This window comes from Mandrillus leucophaeus, unplaced genomic scaffold (assembly GCF_000951045.1).
Source record: "Mandrillus leucophaeus isolate KB7577 unplaced genomic scaffold, Mleu.le_1.0 Scaffold1132, whole genome shotgun sequence".
In the NCBI taxonomy this organism is placed as follows: Eukaryota; Metazoa; Chordata; class Mammalia; order Primates; family Cercopithecidae; genus Mandrillus; species Mandrillus leucophaeus.
In genome coordinates this window covers 368,446-392,037 of record NW_012099566.1, presented here as the reverse complement: position 1 = coordinate 392,037, position 23,592 = coordinate 368,446, and the positions used below count along the sequence as shown (strand labels likewise).

Sequence of the window (23,592 nt, the reverse complement as noted above, 5' to 3'; positions counted from 1 at the left end):
ACGACAATCTTCCCAAAATGAGAAAAAAAAAAAATCCTAAAATTTGTGTGCAACCACAAAAGGCCCCAAATTACCAAAGCAATCTTGAGCAAAAATAACAAGTTTGGAAACATCACATGACCTGACTTCAAAATATACCAAAAGGCTAGAGTAACCAAAACAGCATGGTAAATGGCATAAAAATAGACACGTAGACTAATGAACTGAATAGAGAGCCCAGAAATAAATCCCTGCATCTACGACCCACTGATTTTTGACAACAGTGCCAAGTGTAGACAATGGGGAAAGGACAGCCTTTTCAATAAATGGAACTGGGTAAACTGCATATCCACATGCAGAACAATGAAACTAGACTCCTATCTCTCACCATCTACAAAAATCAACTCAAAATTGATTAAAGACTTAAACATAAGACCTGAAATGAAACTACTAAAAGAAAACATAGGGGAAAAGCTCTGTGACATTGGTCTAGGTAAGGATTTTTTTTTTTTTTTAAATAAAACCTCAAAAGTCCAAGCAACAAAAGCAAATATAGACAAATAGGATTCCATCAAACTAAAAAGCTTCTGCACAGCAAAAGGAATAATCAATAGGGCAAAGAGGCAACCTATAGAATGAGAGAAAATATTTGAAAACTGTACATCTATTAAGGGGTTAATATCCAAAATATATAAGAAGCTCAACACCAACAACAAAAGTTAAACCCATCAAAAAATGAGCAAAAGACTTGAGTAGATATTTTCCAAAAAAAGACATACAAATGGCCAACAGATATATGAAAAAAAGATGTTCAACATCAGAAATCATCAGGGAAAGGCAAATCAAGATGACAGAAATTTTCACCTCATTCCAATTAGAATGACTACTGTCAAAAAATCAAAAGATAACAAGTGTTGGTGAGGATATGGAAAAAAGAGAAACTTTGCGCTCTGCTGGTGGGAATATAAATGAGTACAGTCATTTTGGAAAATATTAATAGTTTGGAGTTTCCTCAAAAAATAAAAATAGAACTACCATATGATCCAGCAATCCCACTACTGTGTATACATCCAAAGAAAATGAAGTAGATACTTTGAAGAGATATCTGCACTCCTATGTTTACTGTAGTACCATTCACAATAACCAAAATGGAATCAACCTAAGTGCTCATCAATGGATAAATGGATTTAAAAAGTGCTATCACAAGGGAATATTATTCAGTCATAAAACAATAAAATGCTGTCATTTCCAGCAACATGGATGAACCTGGATGACATTATGTTAAGTAAAATAAGTCAGGCACGGGAAGACAGATAGCTCATGATTTCACTCACATGTGGAATCTAAAAAGTAGTTTTCATGGAAGTAGACAGTGGAATAGTACTTGCCAGAAGATGGGGAGGTTAAGGAACAAGGGGGGATAGGAGAGATTGGCCAATGGGTGCAAAGTTACAGTTAAACAGGAGGATAAGTTCTGGTGTTCTGTTGAAAAGGAGGATGACTAGAGTTAACAACAATGTATTATATGCTTCAAAGAGAAGTTTTTGAACGTTCTCATTATAAGCAAATGATAATCAAAAGTTGACTTTTTAAATATGAGACTGTATTAGGACCTGATAATATCTTCTAATAAATGATTATAGGAAAATCACCTTACTTTACACTAAAAGAGACAATATTAAACAAAGGTGTATTATTGGGAAATTCTCTAAAATGCTTAATGATGGCTTTAAAAATGGGATAATTTTGGGAGGCTGAGGTGGGCAGATCACGAGGTCAGGAGTTCAAGAGCAGCCTGGCCAACATAGTGAAACCCTGTCTCTACTAAAAATACAAAAAAAATTAGCCAAGCGTGGTGGCAGGTGCCTGTAGTCCCAGCTACTTGGGAGACTGAGGCAGGAGAATTGCCTGAACCTGGGAGGCAGAGGTTTCAGTGAGCCGAGATCACGCCACTACACCTCAGCCTGGGTGACAGAGACTCCATCTCAAAAAAAAAAAAGGGGGGGGAGAATGTTTTTAAAATATTCTCCTATTTGAAAATATACTTTATTAATACATATGAGTTCAAACAATGGAAATACAGAGATTTGGTCACCAATTTAAAAACTAGTTTGTCTATGTAATTACAATTTGTTTTCTCTCTGAATGTAAACAAAATGTTTAGGATCAGTTTATTGCTCGTAATGTGTCATCATTTCTCTCTTTCTTTTTTTCTCACCCATTTAATTTGTTTACTCTTTTTTCCCCTGTGTTTCCAGCAACATAGGAGGATTTAGAAACAAAACTATCTTGGGCAGGGGGAGATGATGGCAAATGGATGAAAAACTGGCTTCTTGTCTTTTGGTGGTTACTATAGCAATAATCATGATGGGAGATTTTTAGCCGCAAATGGTTTCTATAACAACATGATAGGGTGCTTTAGAAATAGACCTGAGGTAAACAGATTCTTTAAGGGCCTCTTAACCCCTTTTATCCCACAGGATTAGCATCCTCTTGGAGGATGAATATTAGTTGGCTTATTTGATGAAAGGCTTAAAATCTTGCTTTTATTTTGTAAAGATTAAATGGTTAATTATTCTATAAAGACCCGGCCTTAGCCGATCAGCTCTTAGGCTCCTTTACTTCAGGAAATAATTGATAGCATCCTTACTTTATTTCTACACAGGAAATTGAAATAGTCTTAAAGAGATGTACTTTATAGTATTCACCAAAAATTGGAATACCGTAAATAGTCCTCATGAAAAAGTGTGTTCACTCTGATATAGATCACTCAAGGGTTCTTGCTTTACTAATACTTCATATACACTATTATTTCACCTGTTGGGCTCCCTGACAGGTGGAGCTTTTCTTACTCTAACTAATGGAGTCTGAATACTCATCCTTTATTAGGCTATTCAGTGTGCCCCAGAATAGACACGGTCCCTATTTGACTTATAATTCACTAGGTGTTACATGGAGAAGTTTAGTAAATTTTTTGAATTTATTAAATTTTAGTATCATAAAAACTGACATAGAAAAAAGCAAAGGCCTCCCTTTTGTACACAAGCATCCTTCAAGAGCCCTTAAAAGTGAAAGACCAAGGGGAATTTATGACAGGGATATGGTACAGGAGTAGATGGTGGAAGGCAGGATATAATTTTTCAAGAGAAAGAAAGATGGAAGGCTTAAATTTAGTTAAGTAGTTAAACAGAGGAAGATGGAGATCAAGCTTGCTTGGTTGAGTTTAATAGTGAGTTGTTAATTATCTATTCTATTCTGTATACTATAGAGATATACAATGTTGAGTAGTATATGGGATTTATTTTTAAAACTAAATTATCATATCAAGTAAAACATTCTTATTAAACTATTAATTAAATTAATTGATTTGAAATGGCCATATATGTGCAAGAATGATTTCATTTAAGGTATGATGTCTCATGTATTTTCTACAATAGGAACTATCCTTATACTTTTGTTCTTTTCTATTCAGTTAAACTGTCAATTTAAAATATCAGATATTCTCTTTCAACTCTCAGAAGGATGTCAGGAACCACGCATCTCCTTCCCTCTGATTTCAAACAGTACGAGCTTTCTTATTTCCCTGGTGTTTTGTGCTCTGCAATGAAGCCTCGGAATTCATTACATATCACTTGCCATAGCCTTCTGGGGTAGAGTTTGCCAAATGGATCCCTGGGAGATCAAGACCCATTCTCTATGTGTGCCATGGGGCTGTGCGCATGAGCTGAGGCATGTCTGTATTCACCAAGGCCCTGCTCAGAACAGCATGTGCCAGAACAGGCTGGGCAAGGAGCCATTCACAAACTCTTGAAAAATCTTATCCAGACCAAAGGCACAATGACATCGTAGTTGTTGCGCTCATTGCCATGGGGCTTTTAGCTGAATAAAGAGAAAATAAAAAATATATTCATGATGACTTCCAAGTTATCCAGTAACCACAGTAACCTGGGTTTTCCCCAAATTTGATCCACAACTTCAAATCACCTGACAGAAACAAATCATTCTCTCTTTGTTCAAGCATAGTGAGCCATAGAGTGAGTGAAACAAATTTCCCTGGGATAAAACCAATGAATCAGCAAAGCATGCAATCATCATATATTTATTTTACTATTAGAAGGTGGTATTCAAAATGTTATCAAAACCAAATACATACCTCATACATACAGGCATACTGAAAAGCATATGTTATAGTTCCTGAACTTAAGGAGTTTGTTTGCTAATTGTAAGGACAAGTCTTCATATATGGCATGAAGAACACTTTAGGATGCATATAGATAAGTATTAAATTGTGTCTTAACAATAATAAATTCTGTGGCTGCTCAGGCCAGGAGCTCAAGGAGCATGTAAAAATATGAAGAGGATTAATGGGAAAAGCATGCCTTGCATTGGACTTCTAACAATTTCAATATATATCACAGTTAAACTCTCAGAAAGTATTTCAAGATATTTTTATTCATGGCTACTATGAGAAGAATGTCATAAAGAAGATAATTTAAATTCTGGAGGAATAATGTCTTACTCATAACCACACATTATTTTTCTAGACTTTAGTTCTCTACAAAAATGTGAGAGAACTGTTGAGCGCTGCACTATCCAATACAGTAGCCATTAATCACATAAGGCTTCTGAGCACTTGAAAAGTGACTAGAGTTAAGTGTGCTATAAGTGTAAAATACACAGAGTATTTCAAAGGCTTAATGTTAAAAAGTGTAAATATTTCATTAATAATTTTTACACTGGCCAGGTACGGTGGCTCACACCTGTAATCCTAGCATGTTGCAGGGCTGAGGCAGACAGATCACTTGAAGCCAGGAGTTCGAGACAAGCCCCATCTCTACTAAAAATAGAAAAAATTAGCTGGGCAGGGTGGCACATCCCTGGAATCCCAGCTACTTGGGAGGCTGAGGCATGAGAATACCTTGAACCCAGGAGGCAGAGGTTGCAGTGAGCCGAGATCGTGCCACTGCACTCCAGCCTGGGTGACAGAGTGAGACTCTGTCTCACATAATAATAATAATAATTTTTATACAAATTACATATTGAAATATAATGCTTTATACATATTTGGTTAAATATTTAAAATTAATTTACCTGTTTTTCGTTGTTAACATGGTTACGGAAGACTTAACTTTCCATATGTAGCTCACATTATACTTCCATTAGACAGCACTGGTATAGATGCTTGCTATTTAAGTGTAGTATGTGGACCAACAGCATCGGTATTACTTAGGAGCTTATCAGAAATGCCAAGTCTGAGGCCCCATTCCCCCTGAATCTGCAAGGTTAACAAGATCCTCAGCAGTTCATATGAACATTAATGTTTAGAAAATGCCGATCTAGATAATGTTTTAGATGTTTCTTTTTATGACTCTGTCTTTTCATTTGGATTTTTTTCACATAAATGTTTTAAACTCTGGGCATCCTGACCTAGCACATATTAGATGCACAACCTTGGGAAAGTTATTTGACATTCCTCCTGAAACCCAATTCCATATTTATAAAATGGATGTAATACCTCCAATCCCATAATTTTTCTATAGGGATTAAATGAAACACAAGAGTTATGAAAGGAACCAATAAATTGGAGATATTTTTATAATATCAAAAATAACATTGAAAAATTAGATTATTCTAATCATTTTCATTCTTATATTGAGTGCCAATACTATTTTGATGTACAATGGAATGAACTAGAGTTCGAAGGGCTATTTTCATTTATTTTACAAATGTCACTTATTTTTTTAACATTGTGTATAATAAAACTTAGCACACTGATAAGTCTCTAGTAGAGATATTAAAACTTTTGGATCTGCTTTTAGAACAAAAGTGTTGTGTAGCTAAATTTTCCTGCACTATCATTGTACAATTGACATTGAAGTTATATCTGTTGATCATTGATCGGTTCTTCAAAACATGGCTTTATGAAGCGGGAAAAAACTTTTTCCTCTTTGTTCAGAACATTTTTAGCTTTACTGTGAGAATTTCAACTTGCTACAGGCAAAGAAACTAGTAAAATATAAGTCTATTCCATAGTAAAAGGGGTCATTCAAAAGCCTGTGGTTATTAAAATATACATAGATTATAATAAGGTCAGTGATTTCAGGCCTGATTAGCTTTAAATAAATGTAATGTCAAAGGAATATAATTAGATTCTCATTAAAATTTTTCATGATTGACAGTAAAAATGACCTTCACAACTTACATCATTTAGTCATGTTCTAAGGATGACAAAGGGCAGGGCATCTTCTATGAGGTAAATGTGTATGATTGCAGCCTGAGGCACGTGCATTTGGTCCCTTACCCTACCTAACCCTAATGCCCAAGACCTGATCCAAGCCAGACCCTGTGCTTAGGTGTGTAGGCTGTGTAAAGGAGGACCCACAAGCTCTGATTCTCATGGGGATGCTTTGAGAGAAAAAGAAACCTTTGAACCGGCAGGACTGGATTTCATCTGTGATGATGCTAATGATCAGAAATTATATATAAAAGCAAATAGCAATGTGCCTGTCAGATACAGGGGATTTAAAATATGTTAATGGAAAACTTTCCCACTGAGGCCACTGGCCTTCTAAAGAGGAGCTAGTAGTAGAATAGGGATATTGAGATACAGGTGATGCCAATGAATTTTGACCAAAACCAATCTTCTCACCTGGAGTAAGAAAGTCGTGTTTCAAGGAGTTTGCATGATTATTAATTGTGGTTGATGATGATGGAAACCTGCCCAGATTATTGGGTATGATTCTCAGAGAACGTGTGCTAGTGATAAACTTGCATTTCTTAGAACGCCCAAAACTCTTTTTCCAATATGATATAGTTTCATTTTCTTGAATTTATTCATTCGTTAAATATGCGTTTACTAAGCACCAACTATGTACGTGGTACTCTGCTAGTCAATAGACAAGTAACAAGATATATGTACTTTGGACCCTGCATTGAAAGAAAAAGCAAATAATGTTTTTTAAAAAACTACTTTATGCTTGATTCTTATAAGGAACTTTATGTATGTTATCTCTTTTATTCCTAATAGTAATGAAAACAACAATGATGATTGATAATGCTGACTCTGTGCCAAGCCCTGTTAGGCATTTTATGTTCATTAATTTAACCCTTTATAACAACTCTATGAGATAGGTGCCATTTTTACAAAAATGGAAACTGAGGCACAGGGATATTATCTTGATAAAACTCATAGACTTAGTACGTGGCAGAGCCAGGATTTAAACCCAGGCACCAAACTTCATGTGCTTATCCACTATATATATGGCTCCACATCATTTTCTTTAGTAATCAGGACACTGAGGCTCAGTGACAATGTTTTTTCTTAAAGTCACAGGGATGGTAAATACTAGAATCAAAATTTAAATCTCTGTCTACCATAAATATGTCTTCTTCTGACTATATTAAATTGGCCTCAATTTAGTATTTAAGATCACATATACCGTAGGAATACAAAGGAAAAATGGTCTTAAAGGAGCCCATCTACTTCTTATTTTAACTGCTCCATGTGGATTCTATCACACTGTACATCAAAGTAAGTGATTTAACTGATGATTTGTTCTGCTTGATTTTATCAAAAGAGGTCAAAGTAAGAATTTTACAGTAAGGCTTAAATGAGAATTCAGGTTTCCTTGCTCACTCATTCATTATTCAACAAATTTCTATTGACTGTCTTACCATGTGCAAGCCATTCTGGCTATGTGCTGATTAAAGATATACCCCTCCTGCACTGCTTCCCTGCACACCCCAATCCTGGAACTAAATTTCATTCTCTGCAGAAAGCCAGGCTAAAGAGAATTCAGCAAACCACTTTATTCTCATAAATTATCATTCTTAGACCTGGAAATTTTGACAGTTCTGTCTCTAGTAGCATTGTTTATACCTCCTATTTCATTCTGATTACATTTCATTAGCAAAGCATAGCAAATATTTATTAAATCGTCAGTCTTCTAGGTGAAACAATATAAGACACCATTCATTCAGTTTTTTGGAAATATCAAATTTTGTGTTCACAGTTCCTCTATTCTGCTCTGATTATTTAGGTAAACATAGGCTAAATATAGATAACTATAGAATTAAAATGTAAAAACTGTGCCTTCACGTGTTTAGAAAATTACTCGATTTTTTTCAAGTAATGCCAACCATGTATATTGAAAAAAATTACTCCATACCACAGGTGACATATTCTCTTCCTATCCCTAGCAGCAACTTCCACAAGTCCCTGTCTGTCTCAACAGTTTGAGGAAAAAAAACACCAGAAATATACATGTTCCAAAACAATGAAGAAATTCCCGAATAACTTTATATATATTAGCGAGGATACGTTGAGGAGTGTTTATCTAGCTAAATACGAGGCATATTAAAAATTACTATTTTAACCCAGATACGAGCAATAATAGGAGTTCTATCTACACCTCCTTCCTTTCCTTCTGCTGACAAAGGATACATTTAACTCTTGATGTTAATATCGTTAAAATGAGATCTAGAGACAGATATAATTAGAGAGCTAGGAAGAGAAATAAGTTAGTAAATCTTAAGAAAAGACTGAGCATACTGATGATAAGAGGATATTTAAATAGAATTTTGAAAAAGATCAAGGATCAATAATCATACATTTAAATATATATATGTGCGCATATACATATGCATAGTTTTACATAAAGAAACCATTAAGGTAAGAACGATGGCTTTGACAGTTAATACTCAAGAAATGTATACTGAGCACTTGTTATAAATAAATAGATATGGAGCGCAACGTAAAGATACAGCAGATCCCCTGAACAACTAAGTCGTAATCACAACTCTAATTTCATAGCTAGCATTTTGCTGAGCCAAGCATTTAAATGGTACTCGAAATTTATAGAGGCCAGGGACTGTGGCTCAAGCCTGTAATCCTAGCACTTTGGGAGGCCTGGGTGGCTGAGGCAGGCAGATTGCCTGAGCTCAGGAGTTCGAGACCACCCTGGGGGCAACATGGTGAAACCTCCATCTCTACTAAAATACAGAAAATTGCACATTTTTCTTTCTTAAAATAAAATTCCTTCAGTGAAAATAGTGATTTGTACCTTTTTAATTATTTTTATTGCTATGTTTTGCACTTGTTCAGTAAATTTTTGTCAAGAACTCAAAACTATTTCTCAACATCTTATAAAACTAAGAGCTAGCATTTATCAAACACGATGTGTCTGCAAAGCATTTAAATTTAGTGACTTAATTCTTACCAAAAAAAAAAAAAAAAACAGAAACCGAGGCTGGGAGAGGCAGAGCAGGCCTGGTACCCATCTGTTGCCCCTTTCCACTGCACTATCCTGGCTCACTGGTAAATCTCCTATGATTGCTAAATAGAAAAGTCAATGAAGAGATTGATAATAAAATCCACTGAATACAACTTTCAGATCCTTGATTGATGATTTTAAATTAGAGAATTACCTGTTTCACAGAAAAGTGCAAAGTGCAAGACTTTCAGGGAAGAGCATGTTAATTTCTCTATTTTAAGTAATATTTATTCCTTTGTCCTTGATACAGAAAATTAAATAAATATTACTTAAAATAGAGAAATTAACATGCTCTTCCCTGAAAGTCTTGCACCTTGCACTGTTTCATTGTTCTAAATAAACATACTCGGTCTCATAATGAAGCTAAATTACCAATGTGGCTGTTTTCCAAGTCAATTTAATTATTAGAAAATACACACACAGATGCATACACACAAACACAAGAAATATATTTACTATTATTTGGGTTTTCATCTTCTTTAAAACTGGCCAAACTTCTTTTTACTTCTCAGCAGACAAAAAAAACTTTATTTTAGCACTAGAAATACTTAATACAAATATAGAAATAATTGCTTATAGTAACTATATAAAATATTTTCTTGTCTCTTGTGCAGAGGTTTTCAAATTGCTGGTCTCAAACCCCAGCTCCTTGGAGGTGTCTCTAGGGGAGGCAGGAGACTGGTCTGACTGGGCTGCAAGCGACCTTCCCCTGCTTCTTCTGAGCAGATCTACTTTCCAATTGTGTACACTTGACATTTTCCTCATGACATTTTCCTTGAAGGAGTTCTGTTGCTCTTAAAAAGAAAAAAGAAAGGAAAAGAGGGAAAACAAAAAGTCTGAAACTCACTGTGGTAGAATTTCTTGTAATAGCCAGTAGATGGCAAACTTTACTGCAAGGAAACAGTTTTGCAGCCTATATAATTTAGTCTGAAAATAGCAATTAAACTCTACATCCAGTAAAATTTACTATCCTGTATGTAAGTCTTCTGTTAAAGCAGGAAACAAAATTCCCTATGGTAATTTCTCTGGGAACTAAATTTCAATTATAATTAAAATAATCCTATAACTTTTTTCTGTGTCCATTTAAGTCTTGCTCTGAAGGTATTATCACTATGAAAATTACTGCATTGCTCACTGGAAGTACATACAATGTGCTAGGTATAATAATGAATATGACATAGTTTTTTCATTAGGATGCAGCCAACTATGTATTTTATTAATGAGTTTGGTTGAGGCAGCACAAAGGTCACAATGAAAGATTTTTAACTCTGTCCTCAATTATTTATAAATTTATTCGTGCTTTTCTAATTTCCTTGCAGATTCCTTTTGCAATAAAAACAACACCAGGTGCCTCTCAAATTCTTGCCAAAACAATTCTACATGCAAAGGTTTTTCAAAAGACAATGATTGTTCTTGTTCAGGCACAGCCAATAATGTGGACAAAGACTGTGACAATGTGAAAGACCCTTGCTTCTCCAATCCCTGTCAAGGAAGTGCCACTTGTGTGAACACCCCAGGCGAAAGGAGCTTTCTGTGCAAATGTCCTCCTGGGTACAGTGGGACAATCTGTGAAACTACCATTGGTTCCTGTGGCAAGAACTCCTGCCAACATGGAGGTGTTTGCCATCAGGACCCTATTTATCCTGTCTGCATCTGCCCTGCTGGATATGCTGGAAGATTCTGTGAGATAGATCACGATGAGTGTGCTTCCAGCCCTTGCCAAAATGGGGCCGTGTGCCAGGATGGAATTGATGGCTACTCCTGCTTCTGTGTCCCGGGATATCAAGGCAGACACTGCGACTTGGAAGTGGATGAATGTGCTTCAGATCCCTGCAAGAACGAGGCTACGTGCCTCAATGAAATAGGAAGATATACTTGTATCTGTCCCCGCGATTATTCTGGTAAGTGTGATCATATCTGAATCGCAGATGGTGTAATTAGCTCTCTCTAAGTGGCAGAAGCAGAGGTGACATTTTATTTTTCATACAATTATTTATGAAAACGGCCAAGTTCTTGACAGGAATCAATCACTAGATAGAAACTTCCTAAACTATTGAAAACCCACTGAATGCACTGAATTCTAAGTGGTTGCCTGCTGTCACTGTTGCTGTTTTAAATGGAGCTCTACATGATTTAAAACTGAGATTCAGTCTAGAATGAGTGGGCTCCAGGAGAAGCTCAAGGGCAGTTCAGGTTTCCTCATCAGTGCATGTTCCTTTCATTCCAGTTCAAGCCTGCTTTCTAATCCCCAAAGCCTGGCACTGCAACCTTCTGGGAATGCAGTCTGGAAGTTAAAGGGTTTCTAGTGCTGACTTGAGTATGATCAACAGATCAGTGATAGCAAAGCTGATGGAGCATGGTATATCAGATAAACCATAATTTTTATTAAGGAAAAAAGCCTGTTCTTGTTTTATGTCTTAGAGCAAACAATTCTACCTCATATCTATCTATTTTTTACAATGTTTCTGTTGATAGAATTTTATTTTAATAATAGAGTGACAAGTTGACAACTCATCATTACCACGTTACATGCTATTCAGCCTCTTCACACTCAATATTTATCCTCCCTATCCTTTTGAATCACTGTTACTGTTTTAGGTCAGTTCTTCACGATGGCCACATTTCTTGCTTTCCCTTACTCTTTCACTTTTCGATTTACTTGTAAGGGGGTAACTTACCTAGTCTATGCTTTCTCATATGCATTCATTCTAACTTCTGCTTACCACTTTCTTACAGTTCCTGACTCAGATCTCTAAGACACCACTCACATTTTAATACCGTGTTTTCTCTTAGCGTTTGCCATTTTTGTACCTTCCTGAGGCTTTCAGCTTTTTAACTTGCCTTCTTCTCCCAATACTTTCACACTTAGTTCTTTATTTTGTCAATCTTTTCCCAAGTATTAAGCAATATAGCTATTTGGAAAATATTTCTCTTCAAAATTTGCACCAGAACCCTCCAGCATCATTTTGCTTTTAAACATTCTAAAACTATGTATTTTATAAAATAGACTTATTCCTAGCTGCTCTAAAATGAAAATTTTCCCTCTCCCTCCTCTCTTACATACAACCGATCTTCAGAATCTGCTGTTTTGACACTAAGATATGTTCCAAATTGAGCTTATCCATTCTTTTCCTTGGTTTAGGTTCATCTCAACTCTTGTGTGTACCACTACACAACCTCCCAGACGTTCTACTTATAGCTTCTACCTTCTCGAAGTTGTTCTGAACACTGCCTTTGAAATAACTTTTCTGAAATAGACCTATGCCGCAGTTCTGAAAAGCCTTGAGAACTTCACACTACACAGAGAGTGATTTTAGCCTCTCCCTGAAAGCCCTTCACAATTTGGGCCCATGACAGTGGCCATGTCTTCACACATTCCACCAAAGCCTTCTACTTCCTCTAATAAATCTTCTTCATTTCTTATACAAGTCATTCCCTTCCCCCTGGAATGTCCTTTCCCACTTCACAATGTCTACTCTGAAGTTCTGCTATACTTTTTAAGACCTAGTTCAAATATCACCTACCACAAGGAGCGTTTCCAGGTTCCTTTCCGCCTAGAATAATAGTTTCACACTGCTGCAGTAATTATATTCATTATGTCTCTACTAGTTGACACCTGTATTAAAGAATCCTCCATAATTCTTTCCTATTTTACAGATATCTATGTTTTTGCCCCCCGCCCTGCCATGTTAGTTTCTAAAGGACAGAGTATTGTTTTATATTTATTCTTTAATTCATCAATACTTTATGAGTTTCTATTAGATGTCAGTGGATTAAGAAGAGGAGCCCTCCGCTGGGCGCGGTGGCTCACGCCTGTAATCCCAGCACTTCGGGAGGCTGAGGCCGGTGGATCACGAGGTCAGGAGACTGAGACCATTCTGGCTAACATAGTGAAATCTGGTCTCTACTAAAAATACAAAAAATTAGCCGGGCGTGGTGGCGGGTGCCTGTAGTCCCAGCTACTCGGGAGGCTGAGGCAGGAGAATGGTGTGAACCCGGGAGGCGGAGCTTGCAGTAAGCTGAGATCCGGCCACTGCACTCCAGCCTGGGCGACAGAGCGAGACTCCGTCTAAAAAAAAAAAAAAAAAAAAAAAAGGTGAGCCCTCTTCCTCCAAGAGCCTGGCCCAGTATTTGTGAGTAATGGTTGCTTAATCAACTGTTACTAAATTGTTCTAAGTTTTAAAATTCTTCCATATATTCCTGGGCACCCTTCTCCTGAAACTCAGGTAAATGAATATTAAATGAGAATTCATTTTCTGTATTACTTTATGTATACTCTATGATGCTAGAATGCTTATGTCAAATGGAAAATTATTTTATCAAGTGACTTAATTATCAATACTATGCTAAAAGTTATAGGAAATATTTTAAAAGCTTATAAAACTATAGTTGTATGAAAAGCTCCTTGTTTCTTTGCCATACTGAGGTGTCTCTTTTCTTTGGTGAGAGTTATGGCAGGTGAATTTCAATTTTTTTAAAATTTTTGAATAAAAATAAGAAATTTTGTAGGGCTGGCTTGGAATTGCTTTGTTTACAATGGTCACATTTAAAAAATCAATACAGTTCATGAAGATAGTGCCTTCCATTCTCTGCTTCTATCTCAATATTGTGAATGGTAATTAAAAGGAATAGATATAAATCAAATTAATGTTTCATTCATTTAAACTATAGTATTGTGTAATAGTCTTATATTTATAAAAAGCACACCTTGAAAAACTATATTTTACAATGTGTGTTTTTTAAATATCTTAATTAAATTGGATTTTAATGAATCCTTTCAGTGGTCTAAATTTAGGCATAAAAGATGGAAAGGGTAACCAGGTGTGATGGCTTACGCCTGTAATCCCAGCACTTTCGGAGGCTGAGGAGGGTAGAACATGAGGTCAGGAGATGGATACCATCCTGGCCAACATGATGAAACCACATCTCTACTAAAAATACAAAAATTAGCTGGGCGTGGTGGCGCGAGCCTGTAGTCCCAGCTACTCGGGAGTCTGAGGCAGGAGAATCGCTTGAACTGGGGAGGCAGAGGTTGCAGTGAGCCGAGATTGTGCCATTGCACTCCAGCCTGAATGACAGGGTGAGACCCCGTCTCTAAAACAAAACAAAACAAAACAAAACAAAACAAAACAAAAAAACAGATAGAAAGGATATATTCTAAATGTGAAATGTGGGAAATGTAGTAAAATTCCATCATAAAGCACTTAACTTTACAGTGAATTCATTTATGCTGTGGGTTGTATCACATCCCTGCAGGGTTCAATGGGAATGAGTCCCCTTTTCTCACTCAAACACTTAGGTTCACAATGAGAATGCTTTCCTTGTCAATCCCTGACACAATAGTGTTGTTCCCTATTTGGCTATATTCTTCCCTTGTTTTCTACGAAATCAGCTACATGTTATTATTTCAGCTTTTCAAGTGACATATGTAAAACTTTCTTGCAAACAGAATTTAAACGAGAGACTCATAAGGCAGATAAAAATCGGGTCTATTATTAGCTGGTTAGGCTTGTTCAGGTAAAAAAAAAAAAATGCAGTAATAGGCTTGCTCACCAATCTCCTACACAAGTAGAATGGCCTGTGTTCTGGTAGCTTCTGTTAGTAGTTCTGGTAGTTCTGGTAGTAGTCAGTGTTTCTCAGCCCTGACTACTCATTAGCAAATTACCCAGGGAGATCTGAAACAGAGGTGTGCGTACTCCACTTTCAGAGGGTCAAATTTAATTGATGAGTCTAATGTATAGCTAGGGCTGGCTGCCAAATGTTAAGTTCATGTGAACTTTATTTGGAAACTTTTCTTGCAGTATACCATCATTTAGACACACAGGGAGGTGTGTTTATTTCACTGCTATCCCATGACCACCAGTGTTTGTGGCAGCTCAGGCTAACTAATGAGAACCCCAAAGAAGGTCTGTAGAACCAAGGGAAAAGCCAAAGTTGAGAAGGAAAGAAAAAAGACCACCAGCAATCAGCATGGATGTGCTGGAGTGCTCTGCCTCCACTTAGACCTCCTGATGAATCCTAGAAACTGTATTACAATGACCTAGCTGCTGTGCACTACATCCAAATTTAGAGTGATCATAAAGAACTCCTCTCAGAGAAAAAAACCTGCATTCCTCTGAGCAGCAAAGTAAGAAAAGGTAATAAATTGTAAAAGGCAGAGAGGTAGAAGGGGAAAAAGAGCTGTAGCACATAGAGAGGGTTCACACTGCGTGAATTCTCCTCTGTGCACTCCATTATGCTTCACGGGCAGTGATTCATGAACTACAGAAATGGGCTCAGAGAGAGCCACTGAAGATGCTGGTGAGAATCTGCTGTGCATAAGCAAAAACTCCAATTGAAGCTGAAAGTAAGTGGATGAAAACTTTTTTAACGAAAAGAATATTAACTCTAAGCATGTGACTACTTTTAGTTCAAGTTTATGCAATGAATCATTTCATAATTGAGGCCTTCTTTAAAACTAGCCAGATTGATTAACGTACATTTTTCTCGTTCAGATGCCTGCAGTATGAGAAAAATAGGGCTGTAAGAGGGCAGAGAAAGGCCAGTTCAATGTATGTTGAAGCAAATCAATGTAGAAAAATATCTAACTTTCTCTATTATAAAATAGATCTTTGGTATAAAAGTAATCTTTTGGGAAGTAAGAAAATGCCCTATATTTAATGTACTTTTCAATTATATGATGAATTTTCTTGAGAAATAAAAATGTACAAAAATTCATTATATAGTCAAGGAAGTGTATTTGTACTTACAGAGTAGTTAGAAGACTAGTTAGTTCATGGAGACTAGTTAGGAGGCCGTTGTGATAACCCAGGTACATGATTTTAGGACCTGGCCTGGGAGAGTGGCCATGGGCATGAAAGGAAAGAGAAGGTATAATGTCTCTAGAAACAAAACTCACTTAACATTTATTAAGGTCAGAGTATTTTCAAACTTATGTTATTCAAGGAAAACTTGAAATCTCTAATATGAAAACAAATGCATTAAAAGTTTAACTGACATTGTCAACCTAATAAGCCTACAATGTATCTCAATGGGTCTCAAGTGTTGGCATGCATCAGACTCACCTATACAGCTTATCATTAAAATACAGTTTTCAATTCAACAGATCTGAGATGGGAGTCCAAGAATATGCATCTAAAACAAGTTCCCATGTGATACCGATGCTGTTAGTTTGGGGACTACACTTTGAGAACCACTGACATAGACAATTATGTGGATTTCCATGTGACATCCTTGACTGTTATTTCACAAAGTCCATGAGGCAAGGAAACACAAATCAATAAAAGCAGGGTTTTATATAAAGCACTTATTGCTAGTAACAGTTCTATGTACTTGATGATATGATTTGAGTGATTGCCTCCTCCAAAACTCATGTGTTGGAGATGTAATCACCAATGCAATAGTATTGGGAGGTGGGAACTAAGAGGAGGTATTGAGGCCATGAGGATGGAGCCTTCAGGAATGAATTAATGCCATAATAAAAAGGGCTTTTGAGAGTGGGTTCACCCCCTTCCACTCTTCTGCCATGTGAGGAACAATGTTCCTATCCTCTGGAGGATGCAGCCTTCAAGGCACCATCTTGGATGTGGGACTTTACCAGACACCAAACCTACTGGCACCTTGCTCTTGAATTTTTAAACATCCAGAGATGTAAGAAATAAATTTCTGTTCTTCATAAATTACCCAATCCTATATATTCTGTTATAGCAACACCAGATGGACTATAAGACACATGATATGGATTTTTAAAATATTTGTTGAAGTCATTAGGTCATTACTTTATTCAACACATATATATTGAGTACCTCAATGAATTGGGCATTGTTCTATGTTCTGAAAATGAAAGAGTAAAGAGAAGTGATGACATAGTTTCTTACATTCTGGAAGGAAGAGATAGATGTCTATAAAGCAAGTAATCAATATAGTGTATATAGTAGGTTAGAGGGTAATAACTGCATGGAGAAAAGTAAAACAAAATAATAGTATTAGGGATTAACTTTAGGTAGAATGATCAAGAAAGTCTTCACTGAGAAGGTGACATGTGAATAAAGCTCTAAAGAGGAGAGGATGGGAACCAAGGAAATGTCTTGTGGGATAGCATTCTAGGCAGAGGAACAGCAGATACAAAGGCCCTGAGGTAAAGAGTCCTTGCAATGTTTGAGGAACAGCAATAAAGTTAGTGTGACTGGAGTGAAGGACGAAGGAGGAGATAGGTCAGAGCGATAATGAGTTCAGACTGTTTGGGACCTTGTAGGCCATTGTAAGGATTTTGACTTTTACTCTAAGTGAGATGGGAGATTATTAGAGAGTTCTGAGCAGAGAACTGGAATGATTTGACTTACATTTTAACAAGGTCACTCTGATCATTATGTTGAAGATACACTGAAAGGGGCGATACAGGGGAATTCAAGTGTCTAAGGGAGGTTAATACAATAGTCCAAGAAAATCCACTCTTTGGGGGAGGGAACAGTGAAAGAGACCTATCAAGTTTATTTATTTATTTTTGTTTTATTTATTTATTTATTTATTTATTTATTTATTTATTTATTTTTGAGATGGAGTCTCTCTGTGTTGCTCAGGCTGGAGTGCAGTGGCGCAATCTAGGTTCACTGCAACCTCCTCTTCCCAGGTTCAAGCAATTCTCCTGCCTCAGCCTCCTTAGCAGCTGGAGGTTGCTAAGGTTGCTCCTTACAGGAGCGTGCCACCACGCCCGGCTAATTCTTTGCATTTTTAGTAGAGATGGCATTTCACCGTGTTAGCCAGGGTAGCCTGGATCTCCTGAGCCTGCCTCGGCCTCCCAAAGTGGTGGGATTATAGGTTTGAGCCATGGCGCCCGGCCCCTATCAAGTTTTAACAGTAACTTTCTCCCCTCCCTGTTCCACCCTTAAAATTTAAGAAGGAAATTAACAAAGAAGGATCATAGATCATGCAAACAAAATGAAAGCATGCCTTTCTCTTTCTGCCCTCTATTGCCCTCTGATGGCAATGTCTAGATTATTCAGAACTAATCTGTCCTTTAAAATATCCTAGCAAGAATGCTATAAGTCTTTCTTAGTAGCTTCTATCAACCATATTGCCATGCAGTGTCTTTCATGTGCACAGCTGAAACGTATTTTGCCTCCCTGGGTTACATGATGGTTACTCGTTTAAAGTGTCCTATCAGCACTTCTTTTACTTTTAATAATATTTCACGTTCCTCTTGGGCCTTTTCCAATGGTCCTCATCCATGCTGAGGCATCAGTCTAAGAGGTATGATGTAACTAACTGACACCGCCATTACAGTGGCACATATCAAAGACAAAATTCGATTTTCAGTCATTGTGGAGATTTGAATCTGGGCTTGGTGTTGTATCTTTTCTAAATACGTTTTGATCAACTAAATCACTTTGAAGGCATCTATGGCAAATAATATAGATAATTTTTATGGTCATGGGAAATAATTTGAGGAAAATAAAATATATGTTATTAAATATAAGGTTATTTCATGAGAAATAATGTTACTATTATATCAAAGAAAAGTGGTTGTTTTAAATATGCTCTTAATTATGAAATTGATAACATTTTATGGTGTCTTATAAAGAAATTAAACACTCGTTCAGACTTTTGCTCAGAACTACAGTCATTTAAAGTAGTTTTTATGAACAAATGAAGTTTCCAGGTTTTGACAAATGTTTGTTAAATGAGTGCAAAAAATTACAAATATTCACTCAGCAAATATTTATATTTACAATGCACTGGGCATTATGCTGGACTTTGGAGACATAAAAGTGACTAAGATAAAATTTGTTCCTGACAAAATGCTCACAGATTATTCTAGGATCAGAAATGTAAACAACAATTACCATCTGTCTATAAACATCATGCTGAGGAAGCACAAAGAAAGAAGCTGGTAATGTTGGTTGGAGTCAGGAAATGTTCCTAGAAAAAAAATGGCCTATGAATAGAGCGAAAATGCATCCCTTTCAGAATGTAAAACTGAAACTTGTATCCTCAGACTACATTTGCTATTATTATTTGAATAATAATATGTTGAATATCAAGGGACAAGGACTGCAGAGATATTTTGGAAAGGGGTTGCTATGATCTGAAAAGTTTGGTCTTTCCAAAATTTATATGTTGAAATGCTGTCCAAGGCAATAGTATGAAAAGGTGAGGCTTTGGGAGGTAATTAGATCATAGCGGGGAAGCTCTCATGAATAGGTTATGAGCCCTTATAAAAGAGGCCCAAGAGAGATCCTTCACCCCTTCTACCATGCAAGGACATAGAAAGAAGTTATCGTCTATGAGCCAGAAAAACAGCTTTCTCTCTAACATGCGACTGCGATTTCTCCTAGTGCCTACCTAGTTATCAGCAGGGTGTGTGCAGGTCCGAATGCAAAGAGGATGAGCTGAAAAATATATAGTAATATAAAGAACGGATGTGGTGGAAAGACGAATTTGGAAGCAGAAGACAGGGATTCCAAGCTCAGCCTAGATGTTCTCTAGTGGTTTGGTACTGATAAATAACAATTATTATGAGCTTCCATTTCCTTGTTCAAACATTGGCATGGTAATACAACCTAACTCTTAGGGTCATGGTGAGAATGAAATGGATTTAGCAAAAGTTTTTCCATAAACTGTTTAGGCTCTGAGAGTTAATTGCCAATATTTCTGTCTCTTAAAACATTGCTACTGATGAATACCTATGGTATCTAAACAATGTTTGCCTTTGTTTTTTAGAGGTATCATTTTCTTATACTCGAATTGCTTTCAAGTAATCTTATACTTGGTTACTTAAAAGTATTATTTTTTGAATATTGTTAGAACTCAACTCGGGAATAGATTAACTGAAGGTCAAAATCTCTCTGCCACCCTTATAAATTTAAAGTGTAATATTTTAATACGCCTAGGCAAGAATTCAACTTCTAAAATGACCATATCATAAAATAAAGAACTAAGAAGTTATTACTATTTTAACAATTTTATATATTTAGGAATAATAATTATCCTAATGAAGAGAAACATAAGAAAGTAATTTGCTATGATTAAAACATTATAATTATGGAAGTATGAAAATATGTAATATTTAATATTGATGTATTTAACATAAAATGAAAATATTATAATTTTTCTATAATCTTTCAAAAAACTTATAAAATTAAAGCATCAACCACTCATAAAAGTAGTATATTTTTCAAACATACCATCTTGGAGACTCTGAAATGGGTTACTCCAACTTTTTAAATTTGATATATATTTGATATATACTTTTTTACTTTCATAATTCTTTTAAAAAGTATGTGTGTGTATATATGTATAAAATATAGAAAGTGTATGGGGAAAGTCATTCCTATTAACTTGGGAAAATAATATTTTACTATCTTATAGTAAATTTTATGACATTTATGATGGAAGTAAAGTGGGAGAACTGGCATACAGATGCATTTAGAGAAAAATGGCTGGAGAATGGGAATGAAGAATGAGTTCACAGAATAGAAGAAACTGTTCTCCAAACAGACAACTGTAATCATTAGATACAAGGAAGTAGGAGAATTTCCTCCCATTGCTCCACTCCTAGGGCTGACGAAGAGAAGACATTCTTTCTTTCTCTTCCTAGAATTAGTTTCAGCCTCCATGATATTCTGGGAAACTGGTTTTGAAACAGTGTCAAGAACATTCTTAAACTTTCATTGATGGTAAAAGGGTACCAAAGAGGACACAATATGACAAGGATTAAGAAAACCTGAAAAAAAAAGGTATGTTTAATATGGAAACCACAGGTTTTTCCAATTTTGTCTAGCAGTAAAGCAAAACTTGTAGAAACAAAAAGGATTATAATAGTCATAATAACAAAATAATAAAATATAATAAAATAGTTAAAATAATGACAAAGTATTAATAACATTTATTAAGATAAATTTTCTGTATCACAAGATTTAATACATCCTCAGTCTTACTTACATTTCAGATATCATTAAAAATGAAAAAACTATTTGGCTAAGTTATAACATGAAGCTAAGACACTGCTGATTGTAAAGTGCATCTCGGTTCTAGAGATGTTAAAAATGTGAGGGAGGAAAAAAAGGAGTCTTAGAATTGACAAAATTCGGCAGTCCTTCAGAGATAGAATCCTGGGCTTGTAAAATCTGCTTTAAGTGAGTGATTCAGAAAGGGAATTTTGTTATTTTTGGTGTCCTTAGGAAAGGTATGTCTAAATTCACAAGCCAGAAATCTCATTGGCTAAAACTCCAAAGATGTTCCCACTGAAAATAATAATTATCTACCTTTAATTTCTTCTAACATCTTGCTAAACATTGTTATGCTTATTTAATGTTATTAATCAGAGCAGGAAGTCATCTAGCCTCTCCCTATTGCTTTAGGATGTAAAACAGATTATGACTATAATATCTAGGAGGAGGACTTACTGTAAATCTATCATGGTAATGAAAACCGAATGCTACAGTTCCACATTGCTCTGATACTTGTGTCACCGACTTGCACTGATAATTGTTGTACTTGATATACATAAAAAGCCCCAAAATAGCATGCATAATTCTTATTCAAAAGAAAAATATGGTGCATAGAGACCTGTTAGGCATCAAATACATTGAATGGAATCTGAAATTTAAGATGATAGTCTGAAGACAGACTACAATTATTTCCAAAGCGTGAACTCTGCAGATAATGAGAAAGGCATTCAGAATGGCTTATCAACGACTTGCTGTGTGCATGGTGTGCTCCCTGCCCACTGTAAAGAATGATGAGGACAGCGTCAGAGTCAAGACCTGTTCCATCCTGATAAAATATAATGTGCATTATCTTGTGGCACAGAATGTTAACAAGGATCTCTGAATGCCGAAAGATGCCAATTGGAGTGCAAAGTCTCTAAATACTGATCAGAAGTTTGGGGCACAATCATTCCGAAACCATAATATGTTTTAAACATTTGCCAAAGACACAAATTTGACTTTTGGGCTTTTGATTTATGGCCCAGGCTTGTAGAAGCACTGAGAAGCTCTGTATTGGCATACAGTTTGCCTTCCTGTAGAGGTGGTTGATTATTCCATAGCTGTGACTTGATTACTCATGCATTCAACATTTATTGAGTATTTTTTTATATTCATGGGATACACGAACTGAATATTTGGGAAGTAATTGGAGCTAGCCTGGGGAAGGAGGGAATAATGAGTGGGGCCTACAATTAAGGAAAACACCTATATGCAGCCTAGGGTGTTGAGATACAGTGGAGCTGTGAGCACACTGCAGTGGGTAGCACCAGTAGCATCTACATCTTTTAGAAGCTTCTACTGCATTACAAGGCAATTGTGCTTTACTTCAGAGACTGGCAGATAGAGAGAGGGTGATGTCAAAAATTTAAGCAGACAATGGTACAATCATACTTGTACTTTATAGTGATCACATTTCTATAGAAATCTAGAGAGTGAGTACGAAAAGAGAAGTTAGTAGTAGTATGAGCAGATGAGACATGATGAGGGTTGACTTAAGGCCACAGCCATAAGGATGGCACCTTAGATCCATTTCTAAGAGAGAAATGATGAGATTTGATGACTAATTAAGATATGGGGAATAGTAGCAAATAAGATGGTAACTCCTAGAACTATGGCTTGGGTGACCTGGATGATAATACCATTCACTGAGAGGAGAGTTTTGGCAGGGATGGGGGTGGAGCAGATCAGCATGAGTTGGGAGAGGAAGGTTATCATTATTTGGAATTGGGGAATGATGACTGTATTGTCCATTTTTCACTCTGCTAATCAAGACATACCCAAGATTGGGTGATTTATACAGGAAAATGATGTAGTTAACTCACAGTTCCACATGGCTTGGGAGGTCTCACAATCATGGCAGGAGGTAAGGAGGAGCAAGTCCTGTCTTACATGGATGGCAGCAGGCAAAGAGAGAGCTTGTGTAGGGCAACTCTCCCTTACAAAACCATCAGATCTTGTGAGACTTATTCACTATCACAAGAACAGCAAAGGAAAGACCCGCCCCCATGATTCAATTACCTCCCACCGGGCCCCTCCCACAATACCTGGGAATTCAAGATGAGATTTGGGTGGGGACACAGCCAACATATCAATGCCTGTGAGATAACTGAAGAAGACATTCTACAGACAGTATCAGAAGGATGATCTGGGCCAGACACAGTGGCTCATGCCTGTAATCCCAGCACTTTGGGAGGCTGAGGCAGGTGGATCACTTGAGGTCAGGAGTTTGAGACCAGCCTGACCAACATGGTGAAACCTCGTCTCTACTAAAAATACAAAAATTAGCTGAGCATGGTGGCATGTGCCTGTAGTCCCATTTACCTGGAAGGCTGAGGCATGAGAATTGCTTGAAC

At 36.5% G+C, this 23,592-nt stretch overlaps 1 protein-coding gene across 4 annotated transcripts in view; it reads left to right on the top strand.

The window, feature by feature from the left end:
- Positions 1 to 23,592, top strand: part of CRB1 (crumbs family member 1, photoreceptor morphogenesis associated) — a 214,579-nt gene that overhangs the window by 40,893 nt on the left and 150,094 nt on the right. For all 4 annotated transcript variants that reach the window (XM_011995678.1, XM_011995686.1, XM_011995671.1 and 1 more), the window contains exon 2: positions 10,571 to 11,152. In XM_011995678.1, the coding sequence (XP_011851068.1) occupies positions 10,571 to 11,152 (582 nt within the window). The remainder of the gene's footprint in view (positions 1 to 10,570; positions 11,153 to 23,592) is intronic.